The sequence below is a fragment of the Syngnathus floridae genome, chromosome 10 (assembly GCF_059516105.1).
Source record: "Syngnathus floridae isolate MCC-2025c chromosome 10, RoL_Sflo_1.0, whole genome shotgun sequence".
NCBI lineage: Eukaryota > Metazoa > Chordata > Actinopteri > Syngnathiformes > Syngnathidae > Syngnathus > Syngnathus floridae.
This window is the reverse complement of record NC_142422.1, coordinates 11,088,498-11,114,286: the sequence shown is the minus strand read 5'-3', so window position 1 is coordinate 11,114,286 and position 25,789 is coordinate 11,088,498. Positions and strand designations below refer to the sequence as shown.

The 25,789-nt window shown below is 45.9% G+C and overlaps 2 protein-coding genes across 5 annotated transcripts; one reads left to right on the top strand and one right to left on the bottom strand.

The window, feature by feature from the left end:
• Positions 1-703: 703 nt before the first annotated feature.
• c16h19orf85 (chromosome 16 C19orf85 homolog) lies at positions 704-2,022 on the top strand. The gene is made up of 3 exons (XM_088387113.1): positions 704-796; positions 987-1,176; positions 1,296-2,022. The coding sequence occupies exons 1-3, from the start codon at positions 718-720 to the stop codon at positions 2,020-2,022; spliced, it is 996 nt and encodes a 331-aa protein (XP_088243239.1). The 5' UTR covers positions 704-717.
• A 274-nt stretch (positions 2,023-2,296) lies between these two features.
• myh14 (myosin, heavy chain 14, non-muscle) lies at positions 2,297-25,477 on the bottom strand. Of its 4 annotated transcripts, XM_088386300.1 has the most exons (45): positions 25,377-25,477; positions 25,057-25,220; positions 21,341-21,512; positions 19,169-19,375; positions 18,389-18,545; positions 16,983-17,010; positions 16,587-16,698; positions 16,036-16,047; positions 15,400-15,492; positions 15,265-15,328; positions 14,932-15,030; positions 14,694-14,837; positions 14,398-14,612; positions 14,122-14,274; positions 13,821-13,994; positions 13,575-13,748; positions 13,377-13,491; positions 11,634-11,842; positions 11,451-11,572; positions 11,307-11,376; positions 11,073-11,233; positions 10,423-10,531; positions 10,210-10,341; positions 9,915-10,121; positions 9,704-9,841; positions 9,504-9,627; positions 9,257-9,428; positions 8,971-9,183; positions 8,753-8,897; positions 8,433-8,639; positions 8,253-8,357; positions 8,031-8,183; positions 7,686-7,934; positions 7,494-7,607; positions 7,271-7,369; positions 6,984-7,196; positions 6,735-6,896; positions 6,538-6,666; positions 6,309-6,397; positions 6,091-6,214; positions 5,816-6,024; positions 5,577-5,685; positions 5,340-5,512; positions 5,146-5,169; positions 2,297-5,018 (listed from the first exon to the last, which is right to left on the bottom strand). In XM_088386300.1, exons 3-45 carry the CDS (start codon positions 21,506-21,508, stop codon positions 4,823-4,825), a joined length of 6,072 nt encoding a protein of 2,023 aa, XP_088242426.1. In that variant the 5' UTR covers positions 21,509-21,512; positions 25,057-25,220; positions 25,377-25,477; the 3' UTR covers positions 2,297-4,822. The 4 variants fall into 4 exon arrangements, with proteins under 4 accessions (XP_088242426.1, XP_088242425.1, XP_088242428.1 ...); XM_088386299.1 differs by having other exon boundaries at positions 25,057-25,409; XM_088386302.1 differs by lacking the exon at positions 5,146-5,169 and having other exon boundaries at positions 25,057-25,410.
• Between the last annotated feature and the right edge of the window lie 312 nt (positions 25,478-25,789).

Below are 25,789 nucleotides of genomic sequence, written 5' to 3'. Positions count from 1 at the left end.
AATTTTGTTTGTACTCTACAGAAAACTGACTGCTAAAAATGTTAACTATGATGGAGGAAAAAATAAAGAGAACACGTCATCACATGACAAGTGTAATCACAAAGTTGTTTCTAAATACAGGCTTGTTGAAAATTGAAATGTCATAGTGAATTGGGAAGATAAAATATTTGTTTTTCACCCAAGTAAGGCAACAAAACAAAATGGCTGCCACCTCCATATTGTACTGTTGGTATGGTCAGTCCTTTTTACACAAAAATGTCACTTCTATTTTTGTGGTTAAGTACAGACTGCGCATACTTTTGTCATTTCCGTAGCCTCCACTCAAAACAGTTTTCCTCAAATCATGTACGTAATTGCCCTTCATTGTCCGTCGTTTTTTTGTCTAAAATGTTCCACCTGCTGCTGCGACTACCATAGACATGTTCGAGTCATCACTCGGAAGGTGTCAATTAAAGGCACTAGCAACCACATAGGCTCTTCCCTCTGAGAATGTGCTAATGAGGGTGGCGGTTTAAGCGGCTCAATTAAGAAGTGGACGTCGGTTTTGCAGGCAAGCGGCCTTTTGTGCCACACACAATGGCCGACGCGTGTCCATGGTTTGACGTCTCAGGTAATTGCCTGGCTTGGCGTATGACTCTTAGCAAGCGGGATTTCATTGGGTGCAGGGGAGGGGAGGGGGGTGGGGGGGGAGAAAAAGGAAGTGGGGTATTTGCACCGATGTCACTTCACACACACGGACGACGTCCACAGGGAAACCTCGTTGCTCGTTTGGAGGAAGACAGCAGCAAAATCACAGGTTTGCATTTTTAGATTATTGTTTCTCTCCTTTGTAAAGTTTAAGAATTTTTAGAGTTGTAAAGTTTTGATGGATTAAGAGATTCAGTTTGAGCTTGCATCTATTTCGCTGTACGAGAGTCTCAATGGGAATATTTGGAACTCTTCATCTGACTTCACAGATGTCTTCTTGTGTCTGATGTTCACTTAAGAGATGCAAGCATCCGTGTCGGTGCCGCTGGAGCCCGGGCCGGAGCGAGGGGCGCCTTGGGGCCGGGACCTGTACACATTTGTGACATCAGCGGCGGGTCACATGATGAGGACTCTCCAGAAGCCCCGCAAGAACCGTCCGTCCAAGCGGCAGGTCAACCACCGTCGTTTCCTGCACAACATGATACAGAGGTGCGTAGATGAATACTTGGGAGCTCGGCATTTATTTATCATGATTGGATGATGCGACTGAGTGATTGGTTCAATTTGAGTGTTTTAGGGTATTTTGACGTTTTTTCACATGCCAACAGGAAATTTGCTGACATCGAGGCAGCTAATCGTCAACTGGCGTCCGCTCTCTACTTGAAGGAGGTGGAGTCATTGACACCTGAGCAGTCATGTGACCATTCAGATAACAACAAAGACCAAAGTGTCACACAGGGAGTTGAAAAAGGGACACGGAAAAAACACGACACGGCTTCAACATGTCCTACTGCTGAAGCGATTGTCCATTTGGATGATTCTGAAGAGGCCACACCCATCTCTCCCTTCTTCACGCCACTTCTATCGCCGTTGTCCTTTGACGCTACGGATATGTTTGTCGACAGCCCTGGCGACGCAAACAACTTGGTCGACATAACCGAGAGTGACTTGGAAGACATTTTGGATCTGTTCTCGTCAAACGATGAAGCCGCTCGCCACACGGGTCGTTTCCATGAAACCAAGGATGGGGATCATGGATGCAGTTGCCACGGCGACGACGGACCAATCATAAGCCATCTCCACACAAATGAGGACTTTGTCAACTCTGAACCACTTCCCGTGCTGACAAGCTGCCAACACAAGATGTCATTGGGGGGCGTGGCTCAGTCTTTTTGTGCCCCGCCTCTGGAAGCCTCACTATGCCACATTGTGACGCCGCCTCACGAAGACCAACTGATGTTCACCGACATCCTCATGGATAGTGAATTACCGGAATGTGCATCTTTTAACATGCTTTGTAACCAAGATGTTTACGCTCAATACAAAGTCTTGTAAAATGCTTTGTTAATCTTTAAGTAATTCACATTCATTAAAAAGAATCAAGAGTATTAGATGAGTGGAATGTTTTGCACGGCATTTAAAATCCTGCAATTATGGTTAAAATACTCTAATTATGCTGGGCGAATCATTTCTAAAATTATGAATGGTTAATTTTCAAGCCTGATTAATTTTGAAGTGACTTAAATGTTCATATGAACAAATGGAACAAATGTGCATGTGCAGAGATTATTTGTTGTTGCGTGAAATAAAGCACACCGATGCACCAAAGTGAAAACCAACAACATATATTAAAAGTGGACCCCGGACAGATGTATTATACAGCTTCATTAACAAACAATTGCAATATTTCAAGTTGCACAATAGCCATGAGCAAACCATAAAGATGAGAAAGATGAAAAACACCTTAAGAATCAGCATGCTACGGATGAACAGAGCTTTGTTGTCTTCAAGCATTCACCGTTTGTGGTTGTGAACGCACTCGTGTTCATGTTCAGTAGAGGCTGATGTGGACAAATACACCCATCGCTTGTGTGCAAAGTGCAGCCATTACACAATGTTGTAAAAATACAAATCATTTGCATATTGCCAAAACAAAAAGCACATTAGGAATCTCTTTCATTGGAGTACGACACAGTAAGGTCCGGGTGTTTGGATAGTGAAAGTCAAATAACCTTAATAAGTCATTAATTGGCGACAAACAAGATCCTTTGGCTGTCTTTTAGCTGCGATTTATTGAGAGCCTGTTGTTGCTAAAGTTAGCTTAGCATTTAGCATGAAACACTATTTTGTCATCTGGTAGTTTTGACTCGTGAACCCATCATTGCTAATGTTAGCCTAGCATGGCTGGGAGCATGTCAACACTGATTAAACGCAAACTTTTGTTCTGTACTGGTCCAGTGCAACATTCATATTGGTAAACATAAACCCGGGTCAGTGTATATAGTACTTTACCCACAGTAAAAACATTCACAACAATTCCAGAAACATTTGAACGGGGGCAAAAAACACCAACATCTTGAAACCTCTTTATAGCTAACACTATGCTATAGCTTAAAATGGAGCACGCAGATGTCACGATGGAACAAAATCCTCCTGAGGTCATTTGAAAAAAAATCCTAGTTTGTACTATTTGGAGTTTGACTAACGCAAAAGACAGGCTTTTATTTTACGATTTGAACATATTCGGGTCCCATCACACAATGCTAACTAGACTGCTTTAGCGTTTAGCTTCAAGTTTAGCAGCCAGTTGAGCTTAGTGTGGCAAAGGCTGGATTTACACTGCGAGTCCACAATTTTCATTTCATGTCCATCCCATTTATTGGACTGTCAAATTTCATGTACATTACAAGTGAGACATATCGCATATGCCCAGTGCGATATTATTCCAAGTTAAAGATATCCAAAAGCATGCATTTTTGCTACCCCCCCCCATTTACGACACATACTCTACTTGTGCCTTGAGAATCCAGGCCATTATTGTATTAAATATAAAAATGTGTCCTAAATATCCAGGAAAGGAACATAAAGAGGAAATATGCGGTGGGAATTGGCCAGGTTGATAAAAACTACTTAAGTCTTCACTTGTACGACTTGTTGCCCCTATTTGTATCTAAACCTACAATACTTGTATTATCTCCAAGGGAAGTCATCCAAAAGCAATGCTGGATGATGGTAAATCTCCTCTATTCTATTCTACTAGATTTAGTCCCTTTTCTCATCCATGACAGCTTTCATTTACAGCTCAAATGTAATGAACAAAAAATATTAAGACTACCTTGTGCAAGACACCCGTGTTTTTCAGTCTAAAAAAAAAAAAAAAGTTGTTTTACTTCAGATACAGACATGGTAGAAAAATGTCTCTCCAGTGAATCTTGAAGAGTAATTTTTGCACAGTAAAAGTAAGCTTTAACATATTTAGCTTGATATAAATGATAGAAATACAAATAGCTTGTTTTAGATGAATAAATTAGACTAGCTACGGAATTATAGAACATGTTTTTGATGGGAGCTACTTGTTCACGGGTCGGTCTGGCTAATTTCCTCGCAATGTTAGCAAATAGTGCAGTCGTTATGCAAATGGCGCTTGTAAATCGTTATGCAAATGGCGCTTGTAAAAAGTCACGCGGCGTATGAAAACACGTATTCCATAACATTTGCCCCACGAGAAGAATGAGGCCAAGTTCAGTTTTTAATCAAATATGTGGCTTATGCAAATAGATTGTCCAATTTGCCATTCTGCAGCAACCCTTTTGTCATATTAACATCAGGGGTGGGCAACCTATGGCTGGTGAACCACACGGGGGTGTACCAGAGCATCTGATGTGGCCCTCATTGCAAATATGAAAATTCCTAAAACAATTAAATAATAAATAAATAGTAAAAGAATGGCCAGGAGCTAGGAGAGGTGTTGAATTTTTGTTGTGCGTTTGTGGTTCAAAGGTGCATAAATAGTTGCTGCTCTTTTGGTTAGCAACAGTATAGTGATCAATGGAAACTTGAGGCATCTAATTGAGGGAGACTTTTATTAGAAGAGCGCCCACTATTTGATGGAGTACAGTATATATTTTTTCCCTTCATAATTTCAATGAGCCGTGATAAGGAAAGGTTGCCCACCTTTGATGAAAGGGATACACATGGCTATAGTGTTTTCTACGCCAATTCAAACGTGAAACTTTTAAAACTGCAACGTGAATTCATTTAGAATGTTACAAGGTTGCCTTATAAGGTTAAAAAAAAAAATCAAAGCAATTCATCGACTAATCATAAAGTAGTGTAGTGTGCATGTGTGGGTACATCATTGGTGTAGGTTGTTGACGTTGAAGGTGGGCGGGGTCGGGTCCAGGCCGTGCTCCGAGGACGGGGTGGGGGTTCGGGGCAGTCCCAGGGAGGGCGTTGGCGAGGCGGGCGGCTCTTCCGAATCCGAGTTGTCCAACGAGTAGTCGTCCACCAGAGGTCGCCGTCCGCGGATCATCAGTTGCAACGGAGCACGTCTGGACCAAGAAAATAATCTTAACTGCAGTTTTAAAAAAATGTGCGTACAATGTGGCATTGACAGACATGGACAAAGAAAAAAAAAAAAAAAAAAAAAGACAGACAACAAATAACACAATGACCTACTGCTCTGGTCTCCATTCGGGGACGCTGAGTGTTGGTGTGACGTGGACAGATGGGACAGATGGACAGTGTTAGATGAAGACAAATGGATGCAACGAAAAAGAGCAAAGCAAAAGGGAACGTTAACGTCAATGCTCAACTGAAATGGTGTTGTTAACGCACACGCAGCGCGGGAGTACGGTTGCGCGGGTGCGTACCTGAGCTGGTTGCGCAGGCTGGTGATCTCGCGCATCCTGCTTTGGCTGTTCTCCGTCAGCTCTTCCAGTTCTCGCTGCAGCTTCCTCTTCTGCGCGTTGGAGCGTGAGTTCTCCTCCTCCACTTCTTCCAGCTGACGCTTCAGCTGCCTCAAGCGCACCATGGACTTGTCCAGCTACACCACACAGATGTCAATTAAGAAACTCACAAACAAATGAAATGTTGAAATATGATGTTACCTGCTCTCTGTACTGGTCGGCGTGCCTCCTCTCGTCTTCCGCCTGCATCATGACCTCCTTCAGTTTCTTTTCCGTCTTCCTCACCAGCTTGTTGGCAATGGCGCGCTCCCTAAGAGATAAAAGCAAATGTATTTATTTATTTCCATAGCCCACATTCATAATTATTTACTTTTTGGTTTGTGGATGCTTTAATTATTGCTAACCCCCCCCCAAAATAAATATGCTGTTTTGGTTCTCACTGTCGCTCTTGTTCCAGCTGCTCCTCCATGGATTCAATCTTGGCCTCCAGGGCGGCGACGCTGAGGCGGTGTTTGCCCCTGACGGTTCCCTCCAGCTCCTCCAGCCGTGTCTTCATGTCCTTGTTGTGCCGCTCCAGCTGCTCCCGCGCCGCCTCCGCCTTCTGGGCCAGGGTCCTCTCACCCTGCAGCTGCACTGTCAGCGTCTCCACCTAAATTGACCCATAAAAACAAAAATCAATTGGATGGCCACTAAGCTATCTAGCGATCTACTGCACCTGCAACTGCATCTTTCTTTGTCTCTCTGAGAGGAGCTCAGCATTGGTCTGCTCCTCCTCCAGCTCCTCCTCCAGCTGGCTGACTCGCATCTCCAAGCGGCGCTTCTCTTCTAAAAGCGCCGTCCTGGACAAGCGGCAAAATAATAATGTGTCAGATGACACAAGCAAACAGCATCGACCTGACCGGGAGCAATTCGGGAGCGCACGGCCGTACTGACTTTCCAGAGCTATTGTTGACCATGTCGTCGGCCATTTCGTCTCTCTCCTGCTGAGCTTGTCGTCTCTGACGGTCAGATACGGCCAGCTCCTGTATGCACAAAAGAAGCAGTATTTTTTTTCTCCACACTGCAAGGTTGACTTGAATTCAATGAAATGTTCAGCTGTAGCAACTGTGCTCCAACAACCTGATGAAAAAAAACAAAAGTTCTTGATGATGATGGCACAAACCTCAGTGAGCTGCAGCACTTCGGCCTCCAGTGTTTGGATTTTCTTATCGTTGTCTTTGGACTGCGCGATGACCTCATCCCGCGTGATCTTGGCCTCGTCCAGCTCTCGAAGCGCCTCCTTGAGTTGACTCTGAGACAAAAAGGCGCAGACGTTTTCTCAGAGCCTGCACGTCGGCTTGGTGCGTTTGCGCTTCGTACCTGCAGCTTCCGCAGATGCTTGACGGCCTCCTCCTTGCTGCGGCTGGACGTCTCCACCTGAGCCTCGGAATCCTGTAGCTCGGCTTCCAGTTGCTTTTTGGTCAGCACGGCCTGGGAGCGCTGACTGCGCTCCTCCTCCAGCTGGAGCTCCAGCTCCCGCACCTGGCATCATCACAAGCAAAGTGCAAACGTAAAAAAAAATAGATATATATCTTGAACATCTTCCTCATGCTCGCTCGCCATCTCTACCTGCTTGCTGAGGGCTCTTCTCTTCTCCTCGCCTTTCTCTTCACTGCTGCTGATCTCCCTCTCAAACTGAGCCTTGAGCGCCTGCAGGGTGACCTCCAGCCTCAGCCTGGAGTTCTCCGCCTCCGTCAGCTCCTCCTCGAGGTCCTGCGTCTGCGTGCGGAGGCTCTCGGCTTCCGTCTCCAGGGCCCTGCGGGTCCTCTCCAGCTCGTGGACCTGGACGCGCGGACGAGGTGACTCGCCGGCCCAAGACTCCAGACAGGAAACTAAGACAGAAATTCAAGTCTTACGTTCTTTCCCACGTCATCCTGCTGGTTGACGAGTTGCTCCATTTCCAGGCGAAGCTGCTTGTTAGACCTCTCCAGCTCGTCCCTCTGGTCCTGGGCTTCCTACACACATTGATTGAGAAGGACATCACGATGTAGCTCAGTTAAGGTTGGAAGGGTGTTTTGAGTTGTGTAACGCGCTCCCTCGATCAACAGAGCTTCACCGTAGTGGTGGTCGATCAAGTACCTGAAGAGCTCTGGACAAGGCAAGGTAGCGCGTCTCCTTTTCTCGACTATCAGCTTCCGCTCGGTCCTTCTCCTCTGCCAGACGCGTCCCCACTGCCTTCTCCTCGGCCAGACACTGCGGGAGAAGTGGGACGGTTGACAATTCGGAGCGGTCGAGGCAATCGCGTGAGAATTTTGAGGGGCCGGCTCCCACCTGGTCGAACTTCTTCTGCCTCTTCTCCAGAGCCGTGCAGTTCTGCCTCTCCCGCTGCAGGGCCACCGTCATGTCCTCAATCTCTTCCCTGAGGCGCTCCCGCTGCCTCTCCACGCGGTCCCTCTCCTCCTCTCGCTGTTTCTCTCTCTGGATGGCAGCGTCCAGCTCTCGCTGGAGCTTCCTGCGGGTCTCTTCGCCGCTCTCCACCGCCGTGTTCACCTCCTCCGTCTGCTTGCGCACCTCCGCCAGCTGGACGAGTTGAGGCGGAAGCGAGTTAGAAAAGGAAATAGCTTTCCAACTCCATCTCAATGGAAAGGGGGGCGGGGTCAGGTGGGTAAGGTCTACCTGCTGTGTCTGAGTCTGAAACTGCCGAGTCAGCTCCCTGGACTTCTCCTCTTCCTCCTCCACTCTCTCCATCAGTCCCTGGCTCTCCTCTTCCAGCGCTCGCACCCGAGTAGCCAGAGCCAACTTCTGGCGGGTCTCCTCCTGCAAGATTTCCTGAAAGGTGGAGAGCAAAAGATTGGCAGGGTGGACTTTCCTTCACAAAAGATTGTGCATGGAGGCTACCTGTGCGTCATGAAGCTGGCTCTCCAGGCTGGCGACTTCTTTGGACAAACGGAGGGATTTGCTGTCAAAGGACGACAGATTGCTGGAGAGATTCTCAATTTCATTCTGGAAGAAGACAGAAGGAGTGAAAACGTGACTGATTTGGAAGCGACTCAAACGTACGCGTCAACTCTGTCCCACCTGAAACTTGTGTATGCGCTCCTCTTTTTCCTCCTTCTCTTGCTCTGCCTGAGTGAGGCGCATGGTGATCTCCTGCAGCTGACTTTCGGCTCGCTTACGACCTCGGTCGCTCTCCGTGCGGTTGGCCTGGAGGGTCTTCAGCTCCGCACTCAAACTCTGCTTCTCTTCCTCTAGCACCAGCTTGGTCTTCTCCAACGACTGACGCGCCTGAACCAGAGCACGGAGGTCGAGGTGAAGCGTGACACAACTTGCTAATTCCAATGTGGGTGGGGGGTCACAATTTCAAAAATAATTTCAGATGCGCTTTAATTTCTTCTCACCCTCTTGCTGTTGTCCAGCTGCTCCTGCAGATTGTCAATGGCGGCGCTGTGTTTGACTCGGAGCTCTGACAGCTGGGCCTCGTGGCGGCGCGTCTCATCTTCCACACAGCGCTGGAGGTCGTTTAACTCAATTTCTCGACGAGACCTGTACGGAGTGGGGGATGAAATCTTTATCTAAAAAAAAAAAAAAAAAAATCTGAACAATCACTGGGTCCTACCGGAGCTCCTGCTGGGCGGCGGTGGTGTCCAGGGTGTCCTCCAGCTCGGTCCTCAAAGCCTCCAGCTCCTCGCTAAGGTCCCGCCTCTGTTTCTCCGCCCGCTCTCTCATGCCTCGCTCGTTCTCCACTTCCTCCTTCAGCTCCGACACCTGCGACATGGCTTCCCTCAGCGAGCGCTGGGCCTCAGAACGGCGGGCGCCCTCCTCCTCCAACCTTTTCCCCAACAAAAAAGCAATTCAGTGACCGAGAATCTCCTTTTGAGTTTTTGCACGTGTGTTTGGCGCACCGGCTCTGCAGGGAGGTGATTTCTTTGTCCTTCTGGGTCAGACTGCCCTTCAGCTCGCCAGAGATGAGGCCCAGGTCAGACAGCTGCTCTTGCGCCTCTATTGCCTCCGTCTCCATCCTCCTCTTCCACTTTTCCTGCTCCAAGCGCGCCTGCTCCTCACGCTTCAGTCGGTCTGAACCACACGCACGCATTTAGATACAGAAAGCCACACACAGAAATTCCATTATCGATTTTATATTTCCACCACCTTCTAGGTCGGCGATGACGGCCTCCTGTTTGTTCTTGAGTTTGTTCAGACTTTTGCTCTTCTCTTCCTCCTCGGTTAGGTGGTCGGTCACCTCGCTCAGGCGTTCCTCCAGCTGCTTCTTCTCCTGCTCGATACCAGGCGGTTGACAGCATGGGCAAAACTATCGCAAGGGCCGAGACAGCTGTCCGCACGATACCAACCTTGCTGAGGCGATCTCTCTGCTCCACTGCGCTCAGAAGGTCGTTCTCCATACTTTTGACTTTGGTTTCTAAGGAGACCTTCTCCAGCAAGAGGCGCTGTCTAGCAGCCTCCTCCTCTTCTAGTTGATCCTCAAGGTCCTACAAGGACAATGTTGGAATGATGCTCTCTTGCAAACCCAACAATAGGTGAGAAAACGGCGACATTCCACACCTGAATATTCTGCTGCATTTTCTTCTTCTCGTTAAGCATCTGCACGCCCCTCTCCTCCTCCTCCTCCAAACGGCTCTCCAGCTCGGTCAGCACGTCCTCCAGCTCCTGCTTGCGACTGGCCAGCCTGGAGCGCATCTCCTCGGCTTCGGCGAACAGCTCCGCCTCGGCCTGCAACTGATCGGCCAGCACCGCTTTCTCCTCCAACAGCTAAGGGATGAAGAAGACGGGCGATGGTTGTTGTTGAGCGACTTTTGCGAGGAGATGAAAACAGCAAACCGAGTACACGTTTGCTCACCACTGAGTGTTTCTTGTCCAGCTCAGTGAAGTCTTGCTCCACTCGGACCAGTCTTTCCTTGGCTTTTAGCAGCTCTGATTCTCTGATCTGGATCTCCTCATCTTGCCGGGTCACCTGCAGCAGCGGTTTCACCTGCCCAGCACAAATCAAGAGCCAGGTAAGGAGATATTTTTGTCTGACATGTTTATTAAAATGAATAATAGATCATCACACCTTTGTGAAAAGTCGCCACCACTGCCAGTTCTTGAGTATGAGATAAGCATGACAGTTCCTCTGCATCACCCTCAGAGCGCTCAGCTGCTGCTGCTTCTTCGTGAAGGCTCTGAGAGGAGAGTGAAACAAAACAAAAACACCTTTTAGCAACGAGCAGATGGAAAGCACTCTATTTGTTTGTCATTATTGGTCTGTGGCTGCTATTAAACACATTTCTAATGTATAGCAATGCATTTGAAAACACAATTGAACAGTATGAGAAAAGTAAATAAATAAAAAAGAAATTGGACGTATGCGTAGCTACAATGGAAGCTCCGATCAAATGCTGTCGATTTGTATTAAAAAAAACAACGCACAGTTTAAACAGTGGCTTCTTCTCACATTCTTACAGCTGACTGGCAATGTGAATGAACCGACATTTCCAGTTTCTACTGGGCCCGCCGCCGCGTGCGCCATTATTCATACCATTCGCAGAATTCCAAAGGCCACTCGCCAAATTCCTGTCAGGGATCTGCTCCACACGTCAACGGCGAGGATTGTGGGCAAGTTCAAATACCCGTGTGGCTTGAAGAGCTTTTTGGACATCGTTCAAATATCCGTGTGGCTTTAAGAGCTTTTTAGACTTCACAGTGTTTGCTCGTTGTGCTTACTTTCGTGCAAGGAAGCCTCGAGCCGCACTCTGGAAGCGTATGATGGTGTCTGTGATTTTCAAGTCTCGTTCCTCCTCCAGGTGCGCCAGCACGCCGGCTCTGAAGAACACTTTGCTTTGGCCCACCCGGAACAGGTTGGGATCCAGCTCCAAGGCTTTGATCTGAGCAATGACATTAGGAGATGAAAATCTGCATCATGTTTCCGCTCTATATGACAACCAGCGCAGGACTCACCATGAGTTCTGACGCCTGTTTTCCATCCATGAAGGTGCGAGGAATAGCGTTAGGAGTCAGAATCTCATATCTGCAAGACACATTTCACTTAGTGCGCGCTTAAGCCAGCATTGAGTGGCACGAGTATGAGAGACAACAACTTACCTCTGTCTGAACTCCTGGAAGGGGATGCGGTTGGGGAAGCCTTGTCGGCAGATACGAATCCCTTCCAGGACGCCGTTGCATCGAAGCTGGTCCAAAACTAAGTGTGGCGCCAGCTTGCCGGCCTAAAGACAAAGACGAGATCAGAACCTTGATAAAATTAAGTCGGATGCAAAAAGCTCTCACCCTCTTCTCGTGGTTGGGAATGATGCAGCGGAGGAAGTTGGGGTTGGTGTTCTTCAGCGTGGTCATCAGTTTGGACAGCGACTCTTTGTACAGCTGGCCCACGGTCCTGAACATTCCCTTCTTGGTCTTCAGTCCCGATGCGCCGAATGCGACTTGCCCGCTGCTCTCGTTCGACGACGACACCTGGTCCAGACCGATGATGCGGTCCACTGGACACAACGTGGGAGAAGCGTGAGGACATGATGGTCATCAGCTAAAAAGTGCTACAACAGCTTCTGCGCACAGCATGAAATCAGATAGATGGACATACCGTATTTGTGCAAATATCATTTGTACTTATTTTTTTTCATCTTTTAGTACACAAGATTAAAATCATACTAAATGGCACGTCTTAAAAATACTGTCAAGTGTGCCTCGAGTTGACAGCAAAATGCACTCATAAAAAGAAATAAAATAAAGAACAAACAGACACAACACCGGGGAGCAATTACAAGACAAGAGTCTGTTAGAAGATCGTTCGGCGTCGTTAAGGAAGCTGTTATCACATCACCAAAAGTCCTCTTTTAAAGAACACAGGGAATGTAATGAATCCTTAAACGGCCTGAGCAATAAATATTTAACGAGAGAGTTTATGAAGTGAGATAATTAAGTCGCTACGTTTTTTTTACTGATTGGAAAGGAACGTGTCTAAGAAGCCACACCCAGCGATAAATTGCGGCGCGGCACTGCGTCAAACACTATTTGAGCAAATACGGTATACTGAATTTCAAACTAGAGATGCAGGATATTGCTTTACAGACAAATAACTTGTAAACGTGCTACAATTTTAAAGTAAACTTTTTTTCTTTTACAATGTCATGAGCATAATGTAAGGCATTATTTTGCATCTCATTCAGGATCACATTGCTGCCTTCTTTGGTTATGCAACTCCAAGTTGATATGGTGAGGTGCGATCCTGAATGTCGCTTTGGCGTCTACGACAGTGAGCATGCGGCTGCCATCTTCACACAGGTCACACTATTCAACTACTGAACTCTGGTGAGCTGCTTCACTATAAATGGGAAACAATACAGCACACGGGCACATCTACTGAAAGCAGAACTAAAAAAATAAAATAAAATACAATACAGTGAACCCACGCTATAAAGGAAATTATTAAGGCAGCATAATAAAAATCAAGAGGAGGCTTGTTGCTAATTTCCAGCAGCCAGTCTATGGCTTTTCACATCCTATGTTAGCATTAAACTAAGACTTTTGTTATGGTTTGTTTGATCATTTTAGTGGGCGGGGCAAGGCCAGTTTGTTTCAGATTTTCACTAGGTGGGTAGAAATAAACAAACGAGGGTTTCACTGTATTGACAGTGGGCAGACAAGACAATCTTGAGTAGGAAGGAGCGGTTCGTGCAGGACACACACGTTGGAGCGGAGGAACCTACTGTCGGAGCCATTTGCCTGCAGTGTGGTGTAGGAGTCAAAGAAGTAGACACGAGGTAGAGTTTGAATATCTGAGGTGGGATGCGGGAAAGTAAAATGAGGGAAAGGACAAGAGAGAGAAAAAAGGTTGCGTAAAGGCAGCAGAGAACATGACGGAAGAGAGACAGATGGACGAAAGCATGATGATTGCAAGATGAGAAAAAAAGGAGAGAAAATAAGTTAGTGGAGTTTCGTTAATTTGATTTGAGGGCTTTGAGGAGAAAGGCTGACAAATAGTTGGAACGTATGAAAAGGAGGCATCAGTCTCACCCTCCTTCCACAACTCGGAGACAAAATGGTCGGACGACTGGTGGAGGAGAGACGCCACGTTGTCGTTGAGAGGATCCATGTTCTTGACCAACCAGTCGTTGGCTTTGTAGTCAACCTGACGGTGTGAAATCCAGATTTTTTTTTTTTTTAAAGATTTTGCACCTTCTGCTGTTTCCTTCTTGTGAAGTTGATGGGCACCTTTCCAGCATAGTGGATGATGGAGAAGTCAGCTTCGCCGCGTGGCTGCTTGGCTTTGAAAAATTTGGGATGGGTGCCTTGCTGGCTGGTCAGCTTTTCCACAAAAGACTGGTCCGTCGCTCGAGGGAACCAGCACTCTTCATCCAAGAGGGCCAGAACGCCAGGCGGCTGGGCCTAGACCGGGAGGGGGGGGGGGGGTCATGTGATGCCAAATGGACTTTTTAATATGTGAAAAAGCAACTGTACCGGTCTTTCAATGAGATCGATGCAGGGCTGCAAATCGAGGCCAAAGTCGATGAAATTCCACTCGATGCCCTCCCGCTGGTACTCCTCCTGCTCCAGGACGAACATGGTGTGGTTGAAGAGCTGCTGCAGTTTCTCGTTGGTGTAGTTGATGCACAGCTGCTCGAAAGAGTTCAGCTGCAAGAAGGAGATGAGAAATTCATGTTATGATGAAAATAAAAAAAAACATTGTGCAGTACAAAAACAATCCATTTTTTTGACTTGTGCTGGACCTGTTTATATTCTAATCTCGCTAAAAACGCACCAGGAAGATCTCAAATCCAGCAATGTCCAGGATGCCGATGAAGGAGGCTCCCTGTCTCTGCCTGCGGTCCAGAGCTCGGTTGATTCTGTGCACCAGCCACCTGAAGAGGCGCTCGTACGTCGCCTTGGCCAGGGCCTCCACGGCAAAGTCAGCCTGGAGAACAGACAACGGCTGAACTCACTCGCAAAGAGATCGATGTCCATCACGACACCGCTTTGGAGTGTTTGAGTGAACGCTGAGCCGACCATCTATTTGTCACGGTGGGACGATTGTTACCTGTTCTTTGGTCTGGGCCTTCTGCACGTACTCCCGACCCACTTTGATCCTGGGTGTGAGGATGGCCCGGGTGAACTCCAGCACGTTGATGCCCAGCAGGTGGCAGAGTTTCTGAGCCGCCGTGTTGTCGGGCATGGACGCCTGATCGTGGTTCTTCTCCTTTGTGAAGGTAATGTTCCCAAACTGGAGCACGGCGGAGATCACCTTCAGCATGGCTGAGAGGACAATTTCCACGTTCAGGTTTCAGAGGGTAAAAAAAAAAAAAAAAGAAATGCCTTGCTTTGACCTCCACTTACACAACAGCTCTTCTGGGTTGAAGCCCATTATGGCCATGGAGTCCATAGTCTGGGTGAAGTTCTCCCCATCACTCTGACCAGGAACAGAGATGGCACCCCCGCTGAGAAAGCGGTACTCGTCTGCAGTTCCTAAGAGCAGGTCCGCTGTGGACCAAAAAAAAAAAAAAATCAGATGAGACGTTTTCTCTTTTATGCACCTAATAAGTACAACAGAAGGAGTCGATCATTTTCTCCTCACATTTCATAGTCTCAGAAGCTCCGTGCAACATCTGGTAAAAGATGTGGAATGTCCGCTCATCTTTGGCCTGACGGGTGGCCCGGGACTTTTCCAGGAGGTCTTTTGAGTTTACGGGTCAAGGATGTTCACACGCTGATATCATTTAAGTGGGGAAGGAAGAAGGAAAGAGCGACAACAGCAGCCTCTTTGACACAAGAAGAAATTCGAGCAGTAAATCAGCCTTGACCTTGACAAGTATGTCAAATCATTTTTTTCCCCATTGAAATGAATTGAAATGTCATTAATCCGTTCCGCCCAACGGCGACTGAGGCTCTCTTTGCGTGAGAAGGATACAGGTCTCAATGTTGGCGCCGACAATATATCCCGCCACATCAAAATTAATCCGAATGAATTTACCCTGAAGAAAAAAATACAAATGATTAAATACAAGTAAAAATTAGCAAAAAACAACAAAATCCAAGGTCTTACAAATCTTGAGGAATTGTCATTCTTGGTAGTTTTGGCGTTGCCGAAGGCCTCCAGTATGGGGTTGGCCTGTAGCAGCTGTCGCTCTAGCTCGCCCTACACACACACACACACACACACACACACACACACACACACACACACACACACACAAATCAGATTAAGTTCACACACAAGTGAATATTTTCATAGTAATCTTTTTTTTGCGGTAACAATGGATCTAAGGATTTAAAAATATCCGGGAGTCATCTCTCAAGCAGTGACAAAAAGGGACGGCCCTAAATAGCCCCCACGCGCCTGCGCACAACTCTCACACACTAAACAATGGTTCTCAACACTTGTCAGAACAATTGAGCCATCATGAGGGGACGGCTGGAGGGCAAACGGGGGCAGCTTCGACTCATATTGGGCTCGCTCTCTCGTCTGCTGCCATGCAGCGGGCGTGCAAAGGCAATCAGCTCAAGTTGGGCGTGTTAGAAAGCTTTTATTAAGGAGCCATCCATCATCAGACACGCCGCCATGCCTACACTACTTACCTTGACATCAGCAGTCAATGATATTTGTACAGGCATTTAACATGATTCTTGAATTTCAAAAATCTCGACATGCCCCTCCCTCCCTAAATTTGTGCATACTCACATATTGCATAATCTGAGGAATTGTGCAGAAAAGTTGAGTGATGGGGGGAGTGGGTAGGTGAACACATGGATGGGAGAAAGAAATGGGACAAAAAGAGACACATTGAAATTATAAGAAACTGAAAGCAAAGGTCTCAGTTGTTACATGCAAACACGACAGGAATGAGTCACTATTGCTGAGTCGGACGTTACGATTGACGGCTGATTAGAAGAAAGTCGGAAAGGAGTGGGACAGCCTTGAGGAGGCCACTCACCTTGTTGACCAACGTGGTGCCCCTGGTTAAGGAGCGAGAGCCGTCCATCTGAGCATGCGACGGGGGGGGAGGACAGAGAAGAGGGAAAGAGGAGCAGGAAGGAAGACGCAGGCGGGAATAAGTAAGCGAGCCAACGTGTCACTTTCAAAGCATGACAGATAAACAGCGAGTGAATTAACGCCTGCTCGTATTTCAAAGAGAGGAAAAAGAAACGCCGTCGTAAGCGTTATCGCCTAGCGTGACGCTATTCGCTAGCCTCGACGTACCCACAAAAACGGTGGCCAAAACCGCGTCGTACCTGCAAAGCATCTTTGCTCCTGGGAGCGACGCCCTTGTGAGAGGACGCCACATGAGCCAGATACTGAATGACTTTTTTTGTGTTTTCCGTTTTGCCGGCGCCCGACTCGCCCCTGAAACACAAAATCAAAATTTCATCGCCCTTCAAACACGTTACAAACACAAACTGGAAAGCACAGAACACAAACTCTAGTTAATTAAGGCATGATTTTTTTTTTTGTGACAAAACTTTTTGGTGGTCTTGCATAAATAGACAAGTCGGGAAGGACTGGAATAGAAGAAATGATCCCATTTTACTTGAAAAGCACACATGACTGACACTAATGCCTGACATGGACACACGCGTGACACTTCCCTGAAGGCAAAACAAACTTAGCGGCAGCTAAAGGCTACTCACGTGCACAGGATTGACTGATCCTCTCGGTCTATGGAAAAACACAAAAAAACATTCAAGCTTAGTTGAAAAGCAAAGGTTAACAGAATGAACGTACAGCACGTGATTGTTTTCTTTTTTATGCACCTTTTGACAAAATATACCATGTAACAACAAAAAAATTGGTGTTTCAGTGGCTAGAAAAGATTCATGACATTTCATCAGGCATGAATTTGACACGCGACGGATTATGCCGAGGTGCCACTGTAAATCAAAGTCTGCTAACTGAGGACTGCGTATTTTAATTGCCACCACCTCTTGACTGTCCGGGCTTTGTTACATTGACTTCCTCCACTACACATTCTCCCCTTTGCATGCTTAATTAGAGCCACAAAAGCGGTCCCGGGCACACTTTCTCCTCCTGGCAGCCTTCGGCCGGACGTTTTTTTTTTTGGAGCCAGGCTACTCGCAAGCACCTTTTTTTCCCTTCGAGCATTTCTCATGTGCTGGAGTGCAGAAGAATTCATACTGGTCCTACTGGTTCTGTCGCCGCAGTAACACGCCTGCAGCCAAGCCAGAGGGTGGTGGCAGGCACATAGACCCAGAATGTGATCTGCCCGTCCTGTTATTGCTGGAAGATACCCTGGGGCAAAGCGATAGCTCAATCTACCTGCTCTTACTTTTTTTTGTTGTTGTTGTACAGTGGTAGGAATAATAAATGAGAAATCCTTTCTTTCGGTATTTGTGTACAGTAGGATTTTAAACTGTCTGTCCTTCACAGATGCACTAAGGATGAGTCATTTTTGCCAGACGATAAAGAATATATGTGAATTTTGTTATATTGTCCGTCTACTCGTGTCAACACACTGTGCTCAAAATCAATTAAAGTGCTTTTAAGGGGAAACAGACGCTATTTGTTAGCCCGCCTATGGCATTTGACTTTTTTTTTTAATCAGGATGAAGCTAACACTAAGTACATTGTGATAACTTATCAAAACGGGCCTTGTATCACTTTCGCTTTGAGTCTGTACTTTTTTTGTATAGGTGTTGTCTCAGAACTACTTCGCTGCTTAAGTCCAAGTGCGAGAACTTTTGCCGTGTTTACTTCTTACAAACACAAAAATTCCGAGTATCAATTCCTGTTCCGAACAAGCAGCATTCCGTAATAAAGCGCCTTATGTGACGAGTGACTCGCAATGCCACTCCTTGTCGCTTGCTTTCAGGGAAAACTACAATCTCTGCCAATTTATATTCACTTTTGATAAGAAAGATAAGTGACAGGGACACACCACACCTTGGAAGCGCACCCACGGTGTGGCTGCGAGACCAAAGATCACGGAGCCAATTTTCACGCCGCATTCCAGTCGAGCCCAGCTGATAGCAGATGCCGGCCGATCACTCGGCTTGTCGAAGATAGCGGCGTTAAGTACCTTGCAGCATGCTGCGATAGGCTGCCTCAGATATGGCGTAAATGTGCGGCGGCATCTCGTGGCGTTTTTTGCCCCGGTACATCTCCACGATGGACTCGGTGTAGATGGGCAGGTTCTTGTAAGGGTTCACCACCACGCAGAACAGCCCCGAATAGGTCTGCAGAAATAACAAAATAGTCCCGATTACGAATCAACGTTTTTGTGGAATCGACTGACAGCAGCGCGATTATTTCTGGAGCTGTTTACAAAAGGAGTCTCAGCGGCATTGGCTATATGATTACTTAGGTTGGAATCTAGCACCCACATGGGTCCGGCATCTTTCATTAAGGCACTCAATCGATCACTCGAGACTGGGCGGATGCATCCCACGATTGATGGGAGATCTTTTTAGCTTGACAGCTACACTGGGACTAACCCAGCCAGCATTCATTCCGTTAATGCACTTTGGCGGCTGAACTGATTGCCTTCATGGTACTTGAGTCTATATGCCGGGGCCACGATAATGTCTTGAGCTGCTCAATATTTGTCAGCAGGATGGAAAAGATAACATCAACAAGTTTGTATCCTGAAGATGCAGAATTTGATCATTACCTGTATTTGATTTATAAAACTGATAATTGAAGAAATATGGCATTTGGCAGCCCTTTCCCATTCTTTTTTTTCGGTCCTAAATAAAAACATTTTAACTTTCAAAACATCAAACTAGTCACAACCTTGATTGGATAATCAACGAGAGGCGTGTCTCAAAACTTTTGTCAATGTATTGTGTAACGGGCTCACGTAGATCAAGCCTGAGTAGTATCTCTCCCTCAGGTTGTGCAGCACGGAGGCTTCGTTGAGGCAGGTGAGGTCGGCCATGTCCTCCACTTTGCTGAAGCGCGGCGGGTTCATCCGCTGCAGCTCCTCCCGGGACAGCGTCAGCAGCCTCTGGCTGTCGCTCAGCTCCACCTCCACCTCGTCGCCGCGCTCCTCTTTGATGCTGGCCGACTGTCCGGATGGACACCAAAAGACTACTTTAGATTCTTATTATAGTATTTTTTTCTTATGCATTGGCCTGGGTACAGATGAAAACAAGCTTTGTAACTATAATTTGGCATATTTACATTTGTTTTTAATACTGATTTATACTGTTCATGAATGCACATTGCCCCCCTCAAATAGATAGATAGATAGATAGATAGATAGATAGATAGATAGATAGATAGATAGATAGATAGATAGATAGATAGATAGATAGATAGATAGATAGATAGATAGATAGATAGATAGATAGATAGATAGATAGATAGATAGATAGATAGATAGATAGATAGATAGATAGATAGATAGATAGATAGATAGATAGATAGATAGATAGATAGATAGATAGATAGATAGATGGTAGCTTCCTTCGGCTTTTCCCTTCAGGGGGTCGCCACGGCTATAAAAAGTAAAAATAAATAAAATTAACTAAATAAAAATCAAAATTAAAAATACAAAGACTACCGCTTCATAACTGCATTTTTAACTGTGTGTGTTGCGTGATTGGTGTGTTGCCACGGTGACAGAACTGCAGCGTAACAGACAGAAGTCGGGGTTGGGCGGCCTTGACTGAATGACTCAGCGGGCTAATGCTAGCATTGAGAGAATTCCTGACACACAAGGAAGGGAAAGTGGTGTTGTTTAACAACATGGCGAAACTATGAGTGTGCCTTTTGTTATCAATGCGAGTTCAAATTGAGTAAAATTATTTTTTTCTGTTAGTATTTTTCTTTCTGAAAATTTGGACTTTTCATTTTGTGAATAACAATTTTCAGTTGTAACGTCGAAACTTGACTATTATCATAACACAATTTGATTCTAGTAAATTCAATTTTATTTTCCAATTTTACATCATTTTGAAATACTTGAACTGCAGTATTGGATAACCTAAAAGTCATTTCTTTAAAAACAAAGTTTCACTGCCGCATTGTTAAAGATTTTGTGTCTGTAATGTTAAATATGCGCTACCGCATTTTTGTCAGAGCACTACGACATTTTTCTTGAGGATACGAAAGTCAAATTAAAAATGCACGTGGGTTTTATTCGTCCGGCGGTGTCGTTCTTGTCGTGACTGTAACATGAAGTCAGCGTCTTTGCGATGGGAAACGTGAAAGCAGAGCATTGTTCTATTCATAGTTTACGACAAAACCCGTTCCGCCGACAAGGTGGGATGACGCTCATCACTCCTGTGTGGTAATTTACGCAAAGTGGAACTAATTGCGATGGTAAAAATTTTGTAATCCCACTTTGCCTGGAGTTGGAGCCCACGTGCAATATAATTATAGTTGTAAAAGTGACAAGAGGCGTAAAGTGCCGACACGTCCTTTGCTGCTCGGCCCGGTCTCACTTGTTTGACACGCCCTACCCTGAAGGAGAATGGGGTGAACTTCACCAGAGAGAATTGAGATTATTGTGATAACCAACTGGAAAGTGGCAGGATAAAAATCTTGTTTATTTTTTCTACTTGGATGAAGGACTGGGCCATATATTCAAATAAAGTGTCAGATTTTGTTCCCACAGAAATACGATTTTGTATTTGAATGGATATTTTTTTTCACCCCCTTTACTTACAGAAAAAGGCAAATGACATTATTCAAATCAAGTTTTACTTTATGGAATTTTTTTGGGGAGAAACACACCAGTTCAGTTTCAAATGTTGCGCAAGATGATTGCGCTTCGCCCTTTGGTTGTAACAGCCTTGGAACACACTTGGCATTGCATTTATTTTTTATTTTTTTGCTCATTGTGCAAACCCAAACAGATTCCAATTGAGTGACAAATAGTGCTTCTCTGTTCAATGTGCTTTAAAGTGTGGAAGCCGTTAAGAAAAAAAACTTTAATCGGCTTGACCTAAAAACTCAATCGAGTGTATCGATCAATTGATTAGCCTTTCTTGGATGTTGACACACAACACACACACAAACCACCCACCTCGAAGCCATGCTTCTCCGACGGCACCCACACCAGACGCTTGGCCGCCCAGTCGGCCTGGCCAGCGGCGGAGAACACCGGCGCGTTGGTGCCGGGGGAAGATGGAGCCACCCCCGACGTGAGGAAGCGGGTGACATCATTCAGGCCGCCGCCTAGTGGCCTGGACATGGTACTGGTGACAATATGAGAAGGAAATAACAAAATTAGTAATGATTACAGGCGGCTTGGTAGCGTACTGGGTAGCACGTCCGCCTCACAGTGAGGAGGGTGCGGGTTCGATTCCACCCCGCCTACTGCCCGCTGACGGCTCCAGCACACCCGCGACCCCCGTGAGGACTATGCGGTACAGAAAATGGATGGATGGATGGATGGAATGATTACAAAAGCAACCTGCTGGCCTACTCAGTGAAGGCACCACTAGATATCCGACATGTGCAATTTTTATCAGACATCCAGGACGCATATCTGATTTGCACCACTTGAGAGGACAAAAAAAAAAAAAAAAAAAAAAACATTGGGGGAATTGTGTCACTTGAGACATGTAGTATTAAGCCAGCCAAAGGGTGCGGTGGAAGCAGGCCAGAAGCATCCAGGCCTGATGCGATGTGAGCACGGACCAGTGATGGCCTAATTGGAAGACAGAACAAATCAAGGAGAAGACATGGATGGAGGAAAAGGCTGAGTGAAGTGACATGACAGTTGAGGACGGACGGACGCACGCAAAGTCTGAAGGGGAAAAGTTCCATAGCAGAGACGCTCTAAAGGCTATAAAGCAAATAAAAATCGACTTCATCATTACTTTTACGAGCAGACTCGCGCTGCTGAAGCAAAAAGCACAAAAGCGTTCTGGATCGTGATTCTGTGAAAGATGAGACGACGGCGCAAAGTGGCGAGCGTGAAACGAGCGCGGAGGATTGGAGATGTGTTCTGACAATGTCGTGGTTCCGTGAGGACCGCTCACTCAAAAACGTCCCAATGAGGCCACCAGGATTGAGAACGCTTGAAACCATCATTAGTCAATAAAGTTCCCCGTGAATACAATTGTGATAAACGATTAATCGGATAATTAAATAAAATATAATGAATCAGATAACTTCTTTTAAGGTCCTTTAATGCTTAAAATACAAAATGGATATGAAGTAGAGAAAGAACATTTGTGTTTGACTTAAGAAAAATGCAGAAATAGGCTCACAAAAAAAATTCACACATTTTTGTTGATTTTAAGAGGGCTAACATTGGCCAATTAAATGGGCCAGCTCATCAATTTGTTGCACCCTAAATCAAGGGGCCGCCGCATCTATCCTCCAAATTTAGGGAGTTTTTTTTTTAATTGTTAGTCAAAAAATTAAGATTTTTTTTTTCAAAAACATACAGTGGCCCCAACATATTCAGCATTAACAAATGTACCTATTTTTGTGCGAACCCTCGCTTATATACATTTTATTTTAATCAATGCTGTCTATGCTATTTTGCGTTATTAACCTAGCAGACCCGTAATGTGCTTAGGTTTAATTTGTAGTTCTTTATGTTTAGATTTACATAACACTTCCAAATGGTCATGCAAGACTTGTTTACAGGCTGTACCTCAAAAAACTCCGAAGTCAGGCCACTCCTAAATCGAGGTACCGCTGTACTTCATTGAGCCCTGAGATGTTGCAAAAAAAAAACAAGATAAATGCAAGGACGCCTATGATAATTCAGTTACTTTGTTGATGTTCTATGATGACGTGCTTTGTGTACAGTCATGAGACTTTCAAATGTCATGTTATGCGCGGCAAGCTTAGTCCGCAGAGTCGCTCATATTCAAATGAGCTACTTGTGATGTGTGCGCAAAGTCCTACATTTTGTTGAGCGAGCGACCGCGAGAATGCATACTTTTCGCTGATTAGCCGTGCGTGCTGATTAGAAATGCAGACTATGGAACCGCCTTACAGTGTGTGTGTTTGTATGAACTATTAGGTGTCTCTGAGCCATGGCAGGTATGTCATCAGGCCTGATTCCTGCCGTGCGTTGTACTCAAGCTTCATTTTTTTTTTTTCTGTCTTGCAATGTTTGTTGATGACAGGGCAGAGAGTTTGCAACCCCGCCATACCTGTGTTACAATAAGACAGGGTGTGGAATAGACAATTGAGCCACCACCACCCAAGCTAGTCTGACACTGGCAATGAAATAACTTGGGGTTGGTTTGAAAAGGTGTGTTTTAGAAAATATTCTTCTTAAAATTCTTATATGAAGGCAACTTATCTGGGAGAATATTAGGTACAAGACTGATACAAGACTGAGCAATGACTGCTAAGGAATTTTGGTAATATTACAACTTTGGAATTAATGTCTCAAGACAGGTTTTCCCTGAACTGACATTTTTGTTTTTTTAACAGTACTACCACTTTTTTGTACATTTAAGATCAGTGTTTTTGGGGGATTTTTTTTTGGTATGGATTACTGCATTCCATGGTAACGAATGATCAGCCTGGTTGGTTTTGCATCAAAAGTGTCTCAACAATGGAAATCATGAAATGGAATGCATTCATTTCCATAAAGTTGACATCATAAACACTTTGTTATGTGCAACCTCTTGTGAGCCCGGTGAGTGTGGGCGATGTGGACTCATTTGTACACAATTCCGTCTTGTTAGTCCTGTTCCTACACAGACAATTGCACAGTCTCAGGGACGCGCACACACACGCACACAGAAAATCCAACAGCTTCCCTCCATAGCAACATCCTGAACGCTGCAGCTTGATGACAACAAGCTAAACTGTGAGGTCACCCACAATGGGTGGGGGGGGGCATGATTTTATTTTTTTCCCCAGATAGAAAGGAAATCAAAAGTAATTGTTGCGTTGTTAGAACATCTGCCTCACAGTTGTAGGTCTGGATTCAAATCCCATAGTAGGAAGCAAAGAGCGGAAGGAAGGAAGGATGTCAAACAAAAAACAAGCTAGGTCATAAGGGTAGAAAGGAATCAATTAGGAGTGAAAAGTAAAAGCAATTTAATTGACCACATGACATCTTTTTGGCTGACACTTCACTTATGGAGTCTTCTGGATTAAACTAAAATGATTTATTTATTTTCAATCCTAGATAGTCAATGAAAGAAAGACGGGAATTAAATTTTAATTGGTAAGGGATTGGAGACGGACACGCCTTTCTCTTCTTGGGTTTCAGGTGCATGATGAGGCAATTTTATCACCAAGGTTAAAAAAAAAAAAGGGTTGTAATGAACCAATTATTACACGGACAGAGAGGCAGACAGACGGACAGCACACCTCTGCAGTGGTGCTGGGGGACCCTCGAAAATGTCCCCCACTCAAAACCACACCTCGGTGATCGATTACAAGGATGAGCAAGGCCATTTTCCCAACTGACAAGAGGAAGCCAAGATGACATTCAGCATAACAATTACAATTTTTCCCTCATTCTCTCGTTATGAACGTTAATAGCGCATCAATTGGCCACCAGTCCCAACGGTTGCAATGCGTAATGCAATGGTCATAGTCAGCCAGTGTCTCCCCCTTTGAAAAAAGCCATTTCGAGGCACGTCTTTTGTTTTAACAAAGGTAAAAAGCCCCGTGAACGCCTCACCACCAACGTTCATTCTTACGCCACCTTCAACTAGCGTTAGCCGGCTACAAGACACAAATATGAGGCGTTTAAGGCTCTCACACCGGCTCCTTTTCAAAACCTTGATTTACACTCCGGCGCAAGGCTCTTACCTTCAGGTTACGCTCCAAACGCTTACGGGGATACGGAGGAACGGCCTCAGGATGTTTCTTGGCTATTTGGCTCTGGGATAGGTGTGTAGCCTACCGCAGAGGCGTCTTTTATCATCGCACCGTTCAAGCCCAGTGGAGCCGCACATTCACCACACACACACGTCCTGCTTGGGAATAAAGTAGAGAGAGAAGTAAGGGCAAAGCGTCGGGCTTCAGCCCCACAGCCGCGCTTCCTGTCCGAACACCAATCAGAAGGTAAAATTCGGGCCCAGTCCAGGAGATCCGCCAATGGAAAGCTACAAAGGGCGCCGTGAACCCACCCTGACGACTCGGCAAGAGCCGTCCGCCCCTTGACTGGCACGATACGGAAGCGATGACGAATGGCGTCAAAGCGATGACGCTGCTGACCAATGATGACAGGTGTAGGGCGGGACTAAAGTGAAAATGGACGAGCGAGACAGCCAACCGGAGCGCTGTGGCAGGTGCCTGTGCGTCAGCCTCGCGAACCTTTGCGCGCCCTTTGTTTGTAACGACGCGGCTGTGGAGAAGGGAAAACTTCACGCTGATCTGGGATCGGTTTATGTTTCATGCTTAGCACACGTACACGGTTGCGAAACTGACTCCAGGTCCGCGAATCAGATCGACCAGCCCAAAGATTAATGAACAGCCCTGACGAGCATGATTTTTTGACTGTAACGAATTACAAATACTAATTTTTTATATTCATCTTCTT

Bases quoted from the DNA above. Each gene is read 5' to 3' on its own strand.
- c16h19orf85 (XM_088387113.1), top strand. From the start codon at position 718: ATGTCACTTCACACACACGGACGACGTCCACAGGGAAACCTCGTTGCT. The intron at 797-986 runs GTTTGCATTTTT...TGTTCACTTAAG, and splicing joins AGACAGCAGCAAAATCACAG to AGATGCAAGCATCCGTGTCG. The intron at 1,177-1,295 runs GTGCGTAGATGA...ACATGCCAACAG, and splicing joins CTGCACAACATGATACAGAG to GAAATTTGCTGACATCGAGG.
- myh14 (XM_088386300.1), bottom strand. From the start codon at position 21,508: ATGTCCAGGCCACTAGGCGGCGGCCTGAATGATGTCACCCGCTTCCTC. The intron at 13,749-13,820 runs GTACAGTTGCTT...CTCCCGGTCTAG, and splicing joins TCGATCTCATTGAAAGACCG to GCCCAGCCGCCTGGCGTTCT. The intron at 5,686-5,815 runs GTGAGAACCAAA...TTTATCTCTTAG, and splicing joins CAGCTGGAACAAGAGCGACA to GGAGCGCGCCATTGCCAACA.